The sequence below is a fragment of the Vicia villosa genome, unplaced genomic scaffold (assembly GCF_029867415.1).
Source record: "Vicia villosa cultivar HV-30 ecotype Madison, WI unplaced genomic scaffold, Vvil1.0 ctg.001143F_1_1_1, whole genome shotgun sequence".
Taxonomy (NCBI): Eukaryota; Viridiplantae; Streptophyta; class Magnoliopsida; order Fabales; family Fabaceae; genus Vicia; species Vicia villosa.
Genome location: NW_026705500.1, coordinates 36,668 through 50,642, shown reverse-complemented (window position 1 = coordinate 50,642; position 13,975 = coordinate 36,668). Strand labels below are relative to the sequence as shown.

At 32.7% G+C, this 13,975-nt stretch overlaps 1 protein-coding gene across 1 annotated transcript; it reads left to right on the top strand.

Annotated features, from left to right (window-relative positions):
* The first annotated feature begins 10,152 nt into the window (after positions 1–10,152).
* Positions 10,153–13,734, top strand: LOC131633566 (cytochrome b561 domain-containing protein At2g30890-like). Its single transcript, XM_058904265.1, has 4 exons — positions 10,153–10,583; positions 10,746–10,907; positions 12,807–12,955; positions 13,193–13,734. Exons 1-4 carry the CDS (start codon positions 10,449–10,451, stop codon positions 13,473–13,475), a joined length of 729 nt encoding a protein of 242 aa, XP_058760248.1. The 5' UTR covers positions 10,153–10,448; the 3' UTR covers positions 13,476–13,734.
* The last annotated feature ends 241 nt before the right edge of the window (positions 13,735–13,975 follow it).

Below are 13,975 nucleotides of genomic sequence, written 5' to 3'. Positions count from 1 at the left end.
TTAAGAAAAATTCTTTGATAATTTTACATGTATAGTTATTTATTAAAAATGATGTTCGGTTTAGTACACTTATCACTTTTTTGACGGGATAATAATCATATACACAAATACGTACTCACGTGGTTGACAATCTTTGGAAGATAAACCTCTCGAACTTATTCATGAAAATAAACAAATTTCATGCACACTGAATTATGGTCATGGTGTAGACAATAATATTATGATTTTTTTGGATTTTGTTTGTAATTGAAGCAAGTGTTAACGTGTATATGCTTGAAATCGCACATTAAATAGATAAAATTGTTCGATAAAATATTTAAATTAATTATAATTTTTTTAAGAGTTAAATGGCTTTCACCCTTTGCAATAGTAGCGAAATTTGATTTACTCCCTTTTAAAAAAAAATTTGGATTACCCCCTATAATATTAAAATTGTAAGACTTTTGCCCCCTAAGAGGGAAAAATACCCCCTGTAAAATACATTTTTTTGATTTATCACCCTCGTTTTTACACGCTTAGGGGGTGCCCAAATATTACAGGGGTAAATCAATTTTTTTTTAAAAGGGGGTAAATCAAATTTCGCTACTATTGCAGGGGGTGAAAGCCATTTAACTCTTTTTTAAATTATTAGTTTAGTCTTTTAGGTTGGATTCTTCTCAAGTTCTTATGAATTTAAATTATAACAAATAATATATTGGTTGAAAGTTGGATTATAGAAAGGGCTTTCTTCAACCTGAATTAAAGAGTTCTACCAAATACTAGTATACGAGTGAAATTGCCAAAAAGAAAAAGGACTATCATTGAGTGAATATTGATAGATTTAATGTCGGATTCCAACGTCTTAAAATTCTCTTAAAATGAAGTATTAAGTTATTGTTAGTCTGAGAATTTTAACTTCGACAGAGAATGATAATTGATCGTGTTTAAAAATCCCAAGTGTATAAAGATTCAGTAGTAGTTTTGATGAATTATTCATGTCGGCCAAAAATGGTTCGACTAACTTATTAGGTGATATGGAACTTAGTGTATTTTTGGAGTTCAAAGATAGATGACCTAAAACACTCGTTAAATCTGATTTGTAAGAGTCTCAGGAACACACCCACAAGATTAAGATCAATCTCTCTTCAAAACATGTTCAAAATCTTAAAAAAGTTTGCAGTGAGGTGACATTTTCAACATGGAAATACAGTATAAAGTTGGTGAGTTCAACTCACCTTTCAAGCTTTAGGAAGTGATCTAAAGGGATTTCAACACAATTATAGAATTCGACTGACGCATCCATCGATAGGAGTAGTTAAAGGTTGTGAAGACGATTTTTAATGAGGAAACAACAGTTAAAGGGAGTTTCAAAATCCAAAAACAAGTGGAAGCGCATCAAAAGACAGACACTCGCGTAGTGGGATACGTGTTGAACTCCTGAGAATTAACCGTTAAAGACAATTATTTAAGATTAGTATATAAAATATAAATCAAGTTCATTCATGTAATCAGTCGCAATTCCCATTTATTCTCTATAGAACTTAAGTATCAAAGTCAGGTAGATAAATAGTTTGTGAGAATGTGTATAAACCTGCATCAGTTCTTTAAGTCTTTTACATTCAAACATTTATTTAATGATATTTGTTATGTTTTTCATCTACTTTATTCTTCAAAAACATGTCACATTATTTCAATCATAATTTTGATCTAAACTCTTAATATTCAAATATCTAAATTCCATGCACAAACACATTTTGATATACTATTATGTACAAATTGACTTTAGGATTTTTTCGAGTTTATAATTCATCAAGTGAACTAAAACTTATGATTTGATTTATCAAAAATGCCAGTAAACAGTTATGTATAATACTAACTCTTTTATTTTTAATTTAAACAAATTAATTCTTTTATTTAAATTTGAAATTTGATTAGGTATTCATTTTTATTATCTATCAAATTCATAAAAATTGCATATAAGATTTTTTTATCATATGTTATACAAGTTCTACGTCATTTAAAAATAAAAATGTCATGATCAATTTTAAGTTTAAAAATGCGAAATACACATCAAAACTATTTAAATTTAAAATAATAAGATTAATTTTATAAATAAATTTAAATAAGAGAATATATAATTAAATCTAAATAGATAAAAAGGATGTCAATGTACAGTCTCTCACTCAACTGACTATTTTTATTTTTTGGGTTAGACTTTCTAAATCTATTAAATTCTAATAATTTGGATAGTAGTATTATATATTCTTAATGAAACTTATAAATAATATTGAAATTAAAAAATTCAAATAAAAAATTAGTTCAAGTAATTCTTTATAAAATATTATGTTAAAATTATAAAAAAAACACTTAAATTTAAATCTAATTTAAATAATTATTTTATAAAAAACATTTATAAGATATATTTTTTATAAAATATAACGAAAAAACCATGTAGTCAAGGTAAATTGTGAATTTCTTTTAATTGGTTATCATATATTGAGAACACGAGAGATGTGGTTTGGAGTTGCAAAGTATTTGTTTGGAGGTGATCATATATTGAGAAAATTACGCAACTCAATTGTAACTTTTATAAGTTTAAAAAAACTCTTTGTCTTACTTAAGTTAAATTTTATTTGGTGGGTAATTTTCTTTCTTTGTGGCTTTTTTCACTATTTTGTAATCCAGTTCTTTAGAACTTTCGTTCTTCATTAATACAACTTGCTTAAAAAGAAAAAAGAACAAATTCTTCAGCCGTTTGATTTAAATTTGTTTTGAAAATGTTGGTAAAATAAAATAAATATTTTTAATTGATTCTAATTTTTTCTAAGGAAAATCAAAATGATTATTTATGTGGTTGAATAATTCTAAAATTTTGAAATTTTAAAATAAAGTAATATAAAATCAAAAGGCTGAAAAAAATTAAAATGAGAAAAATTAGAAAAAAATAAAAAAAAAGAATTATAAATGATATTAAAAATGTAAAATGTAAAATTTTACAATGACATTTATCTCTAAAAGAGATTATGCAGTTTTTGAATGATTTTATTTTAGTTTATTTTATATAATAGTTTGTATTTTTAGGATGTGTTTGTTTCAAAGAATGAAATTATATTTTTGAAAACGTGACACACAAAATACAACATTTTCTTTGTTGAGTTTTTAAGAATTGATCATGTGTATTTTGCCTCAAAAATATTATTTATGTATGATTTTTCTTATATTTATTCACATGTGTAAGAGTGGGATTTCAACATTTTCATATAGGAATAAATTTTAGTTAACTTTAACTTTTCACTATTATACACATTTATTTTTAATTTTAATCTTATTATATTTTTAAAGTAAACAAATTTTATAAACATTTTTGAAAAACTTATTTGGTTAGCCAAACACATGAACTAATATATTATTCTAAAAAATAATAAGTTTGGAAATATAATTCTAATCAAACGTAGGTGATCCAGAGAATGTTAGGGTTTCCGACGGTTTTTTCAACATTCACTGGCATCTGATCTTGTTTAGGTTTCTGGAAAGGTACTTCCATCTTCTCAATTTCGGTTTAAATTCCTGGCTTTAGGGCTCAGGGACCTTGTTGAGGAGGTGTGATGAGTTACCGATTTGGGGATTTACAAGATTCACTGGTTTTTGTTCTTGTTCGGTCATTGGTGGTTCTGGATTTCTTCTCTGGTTTTCTTTTTCTATTGTTGGCACCGGTAGAGTCTGGAGTGTACTACTTGGTATGTGTTTGTTTCTCGAGTCTATCTACGAGAGATTCACGGAATGTTTCTAGAGGAGAAGGGTGGATTAAGGTTTGAAGCAGGAGAGCTTTTTATAGCTGGAAACCACGGTGGGACACGTTCCCGTTTGGTGGGAGGAATTCTAACCTTAAGGAGACGAAGGAGGGTGTGGTGACCTCTATTTACTTTTTTGAATTTCTAGAATACACAAAGTCTAAGGATTTGTTTGACATGTTTGGATGTATAGGCAAGGTGGTAGAGGTCACAATTGCTGCAAGGAGGAACAATATTGGTAAGAGATTCAGATTCGCTAGATTCGTAGAAGTGGAAGACGAGAGAATGTTGGCGGTGCGACTGGATAACGTTATCATTGGAGGCAAGAAGATCCACGCTAATATACCGCGGTATCAGAGGAATTTTTGGTTGTCTGAGAGAAAACGGGACGGAGGTTTCAAGGGCAAAGAGAAAGCTGAAGTGTTTGACAATCGTAACGTGGTAAGGGAGGTGACAAGGAGGGATAATCGGAGCTTTGCGGAGGTTGTTCGTAAGGAAAAGGGCGAGGTGGGTTCAAAGGTGGAGGAAAACGTTAGGTCTATTTGTTTCAAGTCTAAGTTTGAAGATAGATTGAGGCTTAGTAAAGCTTATATTGGGAAGGTGCTAATGTCGGGTTTGACGTATAATATACAAACCCACTTTGAGATGGAAGGTCTCTTTGCGATTAAAGTCACTCCCATGGGAGGCAATCTTTTCTTGCTTGAGGAGATGGAGGAGGGCTATATTGAAGATCTTATTGGAGAAGGTGAAACGTGGCGGAAGACTTGGTTCTCCGAAATTAAGAAATGGGAAGATACTATGGTAGAAGATAGTAGGGTGGTGTGGTTGTGTATCTATGGAATATCGGCGCACGCTTGGTCCTCTGTTTTCTTTGTGGGCCTGGATGATTCTTTGGGGTCCTTTGTGTGTATAGACGAACATACATTGAAAGGAGAGTTTCTGGACGTGGCGAGAATTTTGGGGAAAGTGTCAACATCTTTTGTTGTGCCGGATGCGTATCAGGCTATCGTTGATGATAAGGAATTCCTTCTTATCCTTAGGGAGGATAATTTTGGTGCTTACCGTTTAGGCCTTTCATCATCCAAAACTGTAAAGACTGGGGTTTCTTCTGAATCGGAGGAGGGTTGCTCAGATGCTTTGCTGGACGACGAAATAGGGAGTAAGTCAGCTTTTTTGTCGGATAGTATAGAATAATATTATGATTCAGAAGTGGGAATTGATAATAGGAGGAAGGCTGAGGATACGGAGGCGACAAATCCTGGTAAGAATTCTGGAGCGAATAATTTGTCTCATTCGGAAGGTAAAAAGGCTGGGGCTGCAAAGGATGATTCGATAATCCGCTCTCCTACAGCAATAGACAGTGTTAATGGTGATTTTGATATTACAATTGAAAATGTCCAGGGAAAGGTTTCTGAGGTTCTGCCTGTTCTTGAGCCTATTTGTAGTGGGAATAGAGTGTTGGTATTAGAAGCGATGGAGCAGGTTGTTGATAAGGGGGAGTATAGGGGCGCTTTTGATGATGCAATTGTGATGGCTAAGGTGAGCATGGTATTGGGGACGGGGCTACAAAACTATCAGGATCGTGGTGGTTCAGAAGCTATCTCAGAAAGAACTCGCGTTCCTAATTCTGTTATGGACTTGTATGATTTTGTTTCGGCCAGTAGAGGGTGGATGACGATTTTGGGTCTTTAAATATTAGGGGAGGGGGAAGTAGGATCAAGAGGAAACGCATCAGTAGTATTATTCAAAGAGGTAAAGCGAATTTGTTTTTTCTTCAAGAAACTAAATTGATTTCTCTTTCTTGGAATCAGAAGGTATGTCGGGAGGTATTCTCATTTTGTGGAAAGCTAGTGCCTTATCGGTTGTTTTGAGCTTTTGTGGTCCGGGCTTCTTGGGAATCAAGGTTAGTTGGAAGAATAAATTCTATTATTTTGTTAATGTTTATGTGGCTTGTTCTATTTCCTTCAAGTGTTCTATGTGGAAGGATTTGGTGGAGTTGAAACTCAAATTTAATGATGGGGATTGGTTAATTGGAGGTGACTTTAATGCTATTAAGAATAGAAGCGAAAGAGTCGGTATTTCTTCGTCGGTCAATAAAACGGAATGGAGAGGGTTTTCCAATTTTATTGACATGTGCGGTTTTATTGATGTACCGTGTAAAGGAAAAAAATATATTTGGTTTAGTGGGGATTGAAAAACGAAGATTAGGTTGGATCGCTTTCTTATTGACGGGAATATTATTTCCTCGTGGGGAGTGGTGGGGCAATTTATTGGGCAAAGAGATGTGTCAGATCATTTTCCGGTGTGGGTGGTAGTTGATAAAGAGGATTGGGGTCCCAAACCATTCAAGTTCAATAATGAATGGTTCAATAATAAGGAGTTCTTGCATTTTGTGGAGAAGGAATGGAAGGCGATAATAGTTCGTGATAGAGGGGATTTCGTCTTAAAAGAGAAATTTCAAATAATTAAGGATAGACTTAGACGGTGGAACAAAATGGTGTTTGGTAAGTATGATTTGGAAGTGGAGGAAGGGGTTAGAGAGTTGAATGAGGCGGATGATTGTGACAATTTGGGTGAAGAGATCCAGTTTATCAAAAGAAAGGTTAGTAGTAGATTTTGGTTGAATCTTAAAATCAAGGAAAATATGCTTATTCAGAAATCTAGATTAAAGTGGCTTAATGATGGGGATTTCAATAGTAAATACTTCCATAGAGTTATGAAAGAAAGGAGGAGAAGGAATCATATTTGTTCCATTACTACAAGTAGCGGTATTATAGAAAAAGTGGAGGAGGTTAAGGAAGAAGTGAGGCACCACTTTAATAGTAAGTTCAAGGAGGATAGCTTTAGTAGACCGGTTCTTGAGAATGTGATGTTTAATTCTTTGAGCATGGAGGAAAGCGCTTCTCTTGAGTCTCCTTTTTCCGAGGAGGAAATAAAGAAGGCGGTGTGGAATTGTGATGGTTCGAAAAGTCCGGGGCCGGATGGTTTGTCTCTTCTTTTCGTGAAGAATTGTTGGTATTTTTTAAAGGAGGATTTTATGGCTTGTTTTAAGGAGTTATTTTCGGGTGGTTCAATTTCGAAGTCTATCACTTCTTCTTTTTTATCTTTAATTCCTAAGTCATCTAATCCTCTGGGGTTGGATGACTATAGACCTATTTGCATGGTAGGTGGCATCTATAAAGTTATTTCTAAGTTATTGTCCAGAAGGATTAAAAGGGTCTTGCATTCCATTCTATCTTCTAGTCAAAGTGTCTTTGTTCCGGGTCGTCAATTGCTCGATGGGGTGCTAGTTGCGAATGAATTGGTGGATTATGCTACGAAAGGAGGGGCGGGTTGCCTTCTTTTTAAAGTGAATTTTGAAAAGGCATACGATAAGGTGAGTTGGAATTTTCTTAAATTTATGTTGGAAAGGATGGGATTTGGGGAGCTTTGGATGAGATGGATGGAAGTTTTAATTTTTTCTAGCAAAATGTCGGTTCTTGGTAACGGCAGTCCTGCTAAAGAGTTTGTGGTTGAAAGGGGGCTTCGGCAAGGTGACCCACTATCTCCTTTTCTTTTTGTTATTGTAGCAGAAGGGCTTAAAATTAAGGTTAATAAGCCGGTGGAAAACGGGGATTTTATTGGTTGTAACATTAAAGGTAAATGTTTTGTTGATGTGCTTTAATTTGCGGATGACACTCTTTTGGTAGGAGATGGTAGTTGGAAGCACTTATGAGCTATTAAGGTGGTGTTGAGGGGTTTTGAGATGGTGTCGGGTCTTGACATAAATTACAATAAGAGCAAGCTTATTGGCATAAACATTAACTCTCGTTTCTTGGATGTAGCTACTTACTTTCTTTCTTGCAAAAGGGAGGAAAATGAGTTTTCTTTTCTTGGTATTCGTATTGGTTCTAATCCTAGAAAGATAAAGTTTTGGAGTCCTTTGGTGGATAAAATAAGGAAGCGGTTGAGTACTTGGAAAGGGAGGTGACTTAGTTTTGGAGGAAGAATAACTCTTTTGAAATCGGTGTCAGGTAGTTTACCTATATTAACTTTTTCTTTCTACTTGGCTCCTAAAAAGGTAATTAGGGAGATTAATAAAATTCAAAGCAATTTTCTTTGGGGGGGGGGGGTGGGGTCGGCGGAGAAGAAAAGTGTTCATTGGGTGTGTTGGGATGATGTTTGTGTTCCGATGGATAAAGGTGGGTTAGGTATAAAGAGATTAGAAGAATTTAATTTGTCTCTTCTTTCTAAGTGGAAGTGGAGAATCTTGGAGGATTCAAACTCCATTTGGTATCAGATGCTTAAAGCTCGTTATGGGGATATTATGTTTAGGATGGTTATTGAAGGAGGAAAGCTTGATAATTATAGTTCGAAATCGGTTTGGTGGTTGGATATTTTGTCCTTGGAGCAAAGGATGATCATAGGCGTTTTTGTTAATAATGTTTCTTTCCGTATTAGTGGCGGTTTTTCTACTTCTTTTTGGCACTCTTTTTGGTTGGAGGATAGGATTATAAAGTTGTTATTTCCGTCTTTATTTTCTATTTCTTATTTACAGGATGTTTCCATTGCTTGTATGGGAGCTTGGATCGGTGAGGCGTGGGTGTGGAATGACTTGGGGATCCCTTTGGTCCCGGAGGTTTTGGAGGTGAAGCTATTTTGTTGAGAGAGTTGTTGGATCACCATCGGCCGGTAGTGGAATCTCCATCGTCAGTTTGTCGCTTAAAGGATCGTGTGGGGTGGCGTCCTTTGGCCGATGATTTGTTTACCGTTTCTTCTTGTTATAGAGTTGTGATTAATGGCTTAGTGAAGTTCGGTCCTCCTAATCATTAAGATTTTGTTTCTCCTCTCTTATGGAAGGGTGAAATTCCGCTAAAAGTCAAAGCTTTCGGATGGAGATGTTTCAAGCATAGGATTTCCACAAAGGATTTATTGTTGAATCAAGGTATTTTATCTCCTAATTCTAATCTTGGTTGTGTTTTTTGCAATGATGACATAGAATCTCCCGTTCATCTCTTCTTCTTGTGCCGTAAGACGGATGAGGTTTGGAAGGAAGTGGTTTTTTGGATTGGAATGACCAATTATAAGGAAAGTTTTTGGAGATGGTATTCTTTTTGTAAATCCAAGAAAGTTAGTAAAGGAGAGGTGGGGTGCGTTTGGTTGGCAATTATTTAGAGTTTATGGCTTTTTAGGAATGGTATTATATTTAAGAACTTGGCGTGGAATTCCTGCAATGTGGTGTGGAGTTGTAAAGCCCTCATTTGGAGATGGTCTTTTATTGGGAATATTCCCCATACCAATTGTAACTTTTATGAGTTTGACAAAAACCCTTTGTTTTACTTAAGGTAGGTTTCAATTGGAGGGTAATTTTCTCCCCCGAGGTTTTCGCCTCGTCTTTTGTAATCTTGTTTAGTGGACTTTTGTCCCCATCAATATAACTTGCTTACAAAAAAAAGTTTTAAAAAAGAGTCCGCGACCGCGAAAACGACTGCGACAAAATAATATTAGAAGATGCCGATACTGATACTGTTATTATCGGTTTTTATATTAAAAAATAAATTGTAACAAATTTACACTACGACGACCGTAATCGATGTCGCGATACTTGTACTGATCAAAATCGCTAAAATTTTTACGCGACCGCTACGATTTCTAAAACCCTGATTCTTATAAATATTATTTGATAACATGAAACAAAACACCCTATATATTATCATGTTGTTGTTTATATTATCAGGTATGATATTATGATAATATAAATTTTGGCAAGATATTAAAAACAGGTGATAATTAAATTAATGGCTCCAAAATCTGAATTATTATCAGATTGTCTCCAAGTTGTGTAAGATCGGCCTCTCACGCAGTGGCAGCAACAGTTTAGAATTTGGAAGTTTTTAAGTTAAAAATTTACACAAATTTGAATTGTCAATAATAATTTTGGGTAAGTTTTATTTAGAGAACATAATATTTCAAATGTGTAATTATTGAATAATTGAAGGACGATGTGATAAGTTGTATTCACTAGTGGGAAGCATAAGATAATGTTTACCTTACAAAATCTACCACACTACCCTCCACCATCACGACGTTGAAATCTCTTATACTTTATCTCTGTATATAAGTCCACGTTCTTTTCCATTATCGCAAAAAGCCTGTCAGAAGAAACCCCACAAGTTTGAAATCTCATTTTGTGCCATTCTCCCCACTCACATGTTTTGTTTTAATTCTGATGTTTTAATTCCTTTTTGCACAGAACTTACATAAGTTACATTTATAATATTTTTACAAAAGTTTTAATTACATGCAACAAACATTTTATTAATTTTGGAAAATTCAAAAAGTATTGTGTAACATATTTAAAGACAAAACTACTATTTACTTTTCAAATATTGGTATTTAATTAGGACTAGGAAGGGTAAACTAAATTCTATGATGAGGTTACTCTTACATCACATTGATCTCACTCATTCTTCAACATGTGACAACTCTTTTGTTGTTGCTCTCTCTGACAACAAAGATAAGAGTGCTCTCTTCTCAGTATTCTCTCACACACTAAAAGAGAATCATAAGAACCTTTAACATTGCTTTTATGTGGCATCACATTGAGCTCTTGAAATGCTCTTCTTTTACTTTCTTAAATCTCCACTACCATTAATTGGAGATTGAGTTGACCAAAGTTCAATTTTTCAGCAAAATATAATGGAGGATTTAATGAGAATATTCCATCAAAAAAAGTTCATTTCTTTCCTCTTTCAAACATGTCTTGTTTTTCTCTTATTTCCCATTGTTAGTTCGTCACAAGAACACCGCAAAATTAAAGACAACCACATTAAGGTATCTATCTCATTTCTCTTGCATATTCTTCTTAATCTTCAATCTTATGAGATTTGTCCTATTTTTTTAGTATGTGAAAATGGTCGATATTGTCACTTTAATTAATAATAATTTTTTTATTTAATTTTCTTTCATTTTTTGTGATTGTTTTGATATATGAAGATGAGTCCAAGACTTCAATTTGAAATAACATTACATGGCTTTCTTCTTTGGGCTTCAATGGGATTCTTGATGCCTGTTGGTATACTTGCAATTAGACTATCAAATAGAGAAGAAAACCCAAGGTGGCTTAGAATTTTATTCTATCTTCATACAATTTTGCAGGCAAGTATATCTAATTTCTATATAAATTATTAGTTAGTTCTATTTATAAAAATAATCCTTTTTATACTTAATAAATAACTAACATATGTGTGATAAAAAAAAAAACTAACATATGTAGTATTTATATTGTCCAAAAATATTAATTATTTAATATATTTATTTTTTTGTTGTTGTATAAATAGGAAGGAATAATTTGTAATTAATTTCTATTTATTTGACATTAGATTTAATTATTTAGAGTTTCTAACAGGGTTGATAGTAACTAGAAATTATGTGTTAAATTAGTAATAGAGAAAGTTAGATTGAGTGGAGAATAAGTGACAGTATAAAGTGTCATAGATTAGGATATTCTGTGGTTACTTTTAACCTTTATGTGGTGAAAGTTATGAAAGAAGGTTGCTCTGGCCCCATTTGGATCTGTCAATGTTTTGAAAATAGTTTAATAAAATCATTTGTACCATTGTTAACTTTTTAATGATGGCATGAAATGAAGATAAGATCATTAGATTTGTAAGATTTCCTTATTTTTAGTTAATTTATCATAAAGCTTGTTAGTTACTAATAAGATCATGCAATGGTGATTGCCTCCTTTTTGACATGGACTATAATGGATACTTTGAAAACAAGAAAAAAATTTATTAAAAGATTATTTCCTCCCTTCATTTTTATTTTTATAAGATACACGTCATTTTTGTAGTTCATTAAATTGACAATATTTTTTTTATAAACAACAACTGTGTATTAAAAAATAGAATTATGGATACTCAAACCCAAATACTCAAAGAATGAAATAATAGCAAGCAATAATGCTAAACTATTCTACATAGCATAATATATTACAGAAAGTCGAGAGGGCAATTACTCCACATATTTGATTTATCATTAACTCTATCTAAGATATTGATAATTTTTTAGATTTGTAGATAAACTAGATATTTAGTTTTTTTTTTTTTTTTGAAATCAAGAAATTATATATATAACGAAACGTACAACTTACAACACCGACACCAAAAAAGAAAATTACAAACCGATTGAAACTTAACTTAAGTAAAATAATGGGTTATTGCTAAACTCAAAGAAGTTATAATTGGAATGTGTAATTTTCCCAATGAACGACCACCTCCAAATTAAAGTCCAACTCCAAACGACATCCCTCGAGTTCCACGAGCCTTGATTAAAAACCATATCATTCCTTCGTAACCACAGGCTCCACAAAATGTGCAGCCGGATGCTTTTGATAATGCTGCTGCCATTATTCGCGATTTGGACAGCCTGCGTATCTTGCTGGTCGCGGCTAATATTACCTTTTCTCAAGACAATATTACCATTAAACCTAAAAGTTATTTTGTTGTATCTGGTAAAAAATGGCAAAACGGATTAGAACAAGCATGTTTTGTCCACATATTTTAATAGGTGAAGACAATATTTTAGATTTATACTCTATTTTGTTCATATTATTTTTTGGGGGGTGTACGCATTAACGGGCTAGATAAGAATTTTTTTCCATTTTAACCGTTATAGTACATAACACCACCTCGAGTTTGTCCTGTTATTTGACCTTTCGGACCATCTTCTTTATTATGTTTGTCGCGTTCTATTTTTTGCAAGAGAAATTCAAACGGGATGGATGGTTGATTTTCTATCATTTTGTTTAGGGATTCATGCCTCCGTTAAAGCTGGGTTTATGAAGTATTTGGATCATTTTGAAGAGATTTTGCTATATGAAAACTAGTATTTTTTTTATCTCATTTTTAAGTACAAAATTATGTTGATGGTAGTGTTATTAACCAAAGTGGAGGCCATTAGAAAGAAATAGCATAACATTGAAACTTTAATTCTCATTGATGATATTTTTTTGTTAATGTGATCGATGTATAATTTTGAGTCTGTGTTCAACAGATGGTTGCTGTACTTGTTGCAACAGCAGGAGCAATCATGTCTATAAAAAATTTCAACAACCTCTTCAACAACAATCATCAAAGATTAGGGGTTGCACTTTATGGTATTATATGGCTTCAAGTCCTACTTGGTATCTTTAGACCACAAAGGTAACATTTCAATCCTCTTTTGTTTCGAAAATGCACACTTACATGCTTTTGTTTGTCGGAACAATCACCCGATATATCTTTTACTTATCTCTCGGCCAAAGTTCAGACCATTAGGTTGTCTTTTCTTTGATAATCGGAGAGTTAAAACACAAAAAAATATATAATTGTGTTGGAAGATTTCTTAAAATCGGCGAAAACGGTATTTACAACTTCATTTTATTTTCTTGTTGTTTACAGGGGATCCAAAAGAAGAAGTGTGTGGTTTTTTGCACACTGGATACTTGGAACTGCAGTCACATTCTTGGGTGTTCTGAATGTATATGTTGGTTTAGCAGCTTATCATGAAAAAACATCTAAAGGCATAACAACATGGAACTTACTTTTCACTATTCAGATATCATTGATTGTATTTTGCTACCTTTTTCAAGAAAAATGGTTCTACATACAAAAACAAAGAGTGGTTTTGAGCAATGAAGAAAATGTTTCAAAGGAGATGGTATCGAAGGTTGGAACTTGTTAAGGAACATGAACCAATGCTTTCCTATAGTTGATATGAATTTCTACATGATATATAGAAGTGTTTTGAAACATACTACAGAGTACTAGTGGATGTGAAGTTTGCATTCAAGTGAAATATTTGGTGACTTGGATGTCTTTTTTCTTATGCAGATGCAAATTTAAGACGTAGATTTTTTGATTGTCATGAATTTTTAAAATTGAAAGGTTCAGTTACACAAAAAAAAAAAATTGTGAAATCTGATAATATCAACCAAATTAAAAATAATGGTGTGAGACAACAAAATAGTAATTCTTCCATTTTTTTTTAAGTGTCATTTTAGCATAAAGCTCTTCAACAAAGATAATGGATTGTCAGAGTTATTTTTCCTATTGTACTCTCCTTTATTTTTTCTTTCTAAATAAATTCAATCATATTTTCTCTATTTTTTCAATAACTAATTGAAAAAATAATTAATTTTATGAAAAATATAAAGTGGAGTTATTGAGAAAGTAAGGATGTAA

What these genes read in the sequence shown, in the direction of transcription:
- LOC131633566 (XM_058904265.1), top strand. Translation starts at nt 10,449, where the DNA reads ATGGAGGATTTAATGAGAATATTCCATCAAAAAAAGTTCATTTCTTTC. An exon ending in TTAAAGACAACCACATTAAG is followed by an intron (nt 10,584 to 10,745) that starts GTATCTATCTCA and finishes TGATATATGAAG; the next exon opens with ATGAGTCCAAGACTTCAATT. An exon ending in ATCTTCATACAATTTTGCAG is followed by an intron (nt 10,908 to 12,806) that starts GCAAGTATATCT and finishes TGTGTTCAACAG; the next exon opens with ATGGTTGCTGTACTTGTTGC.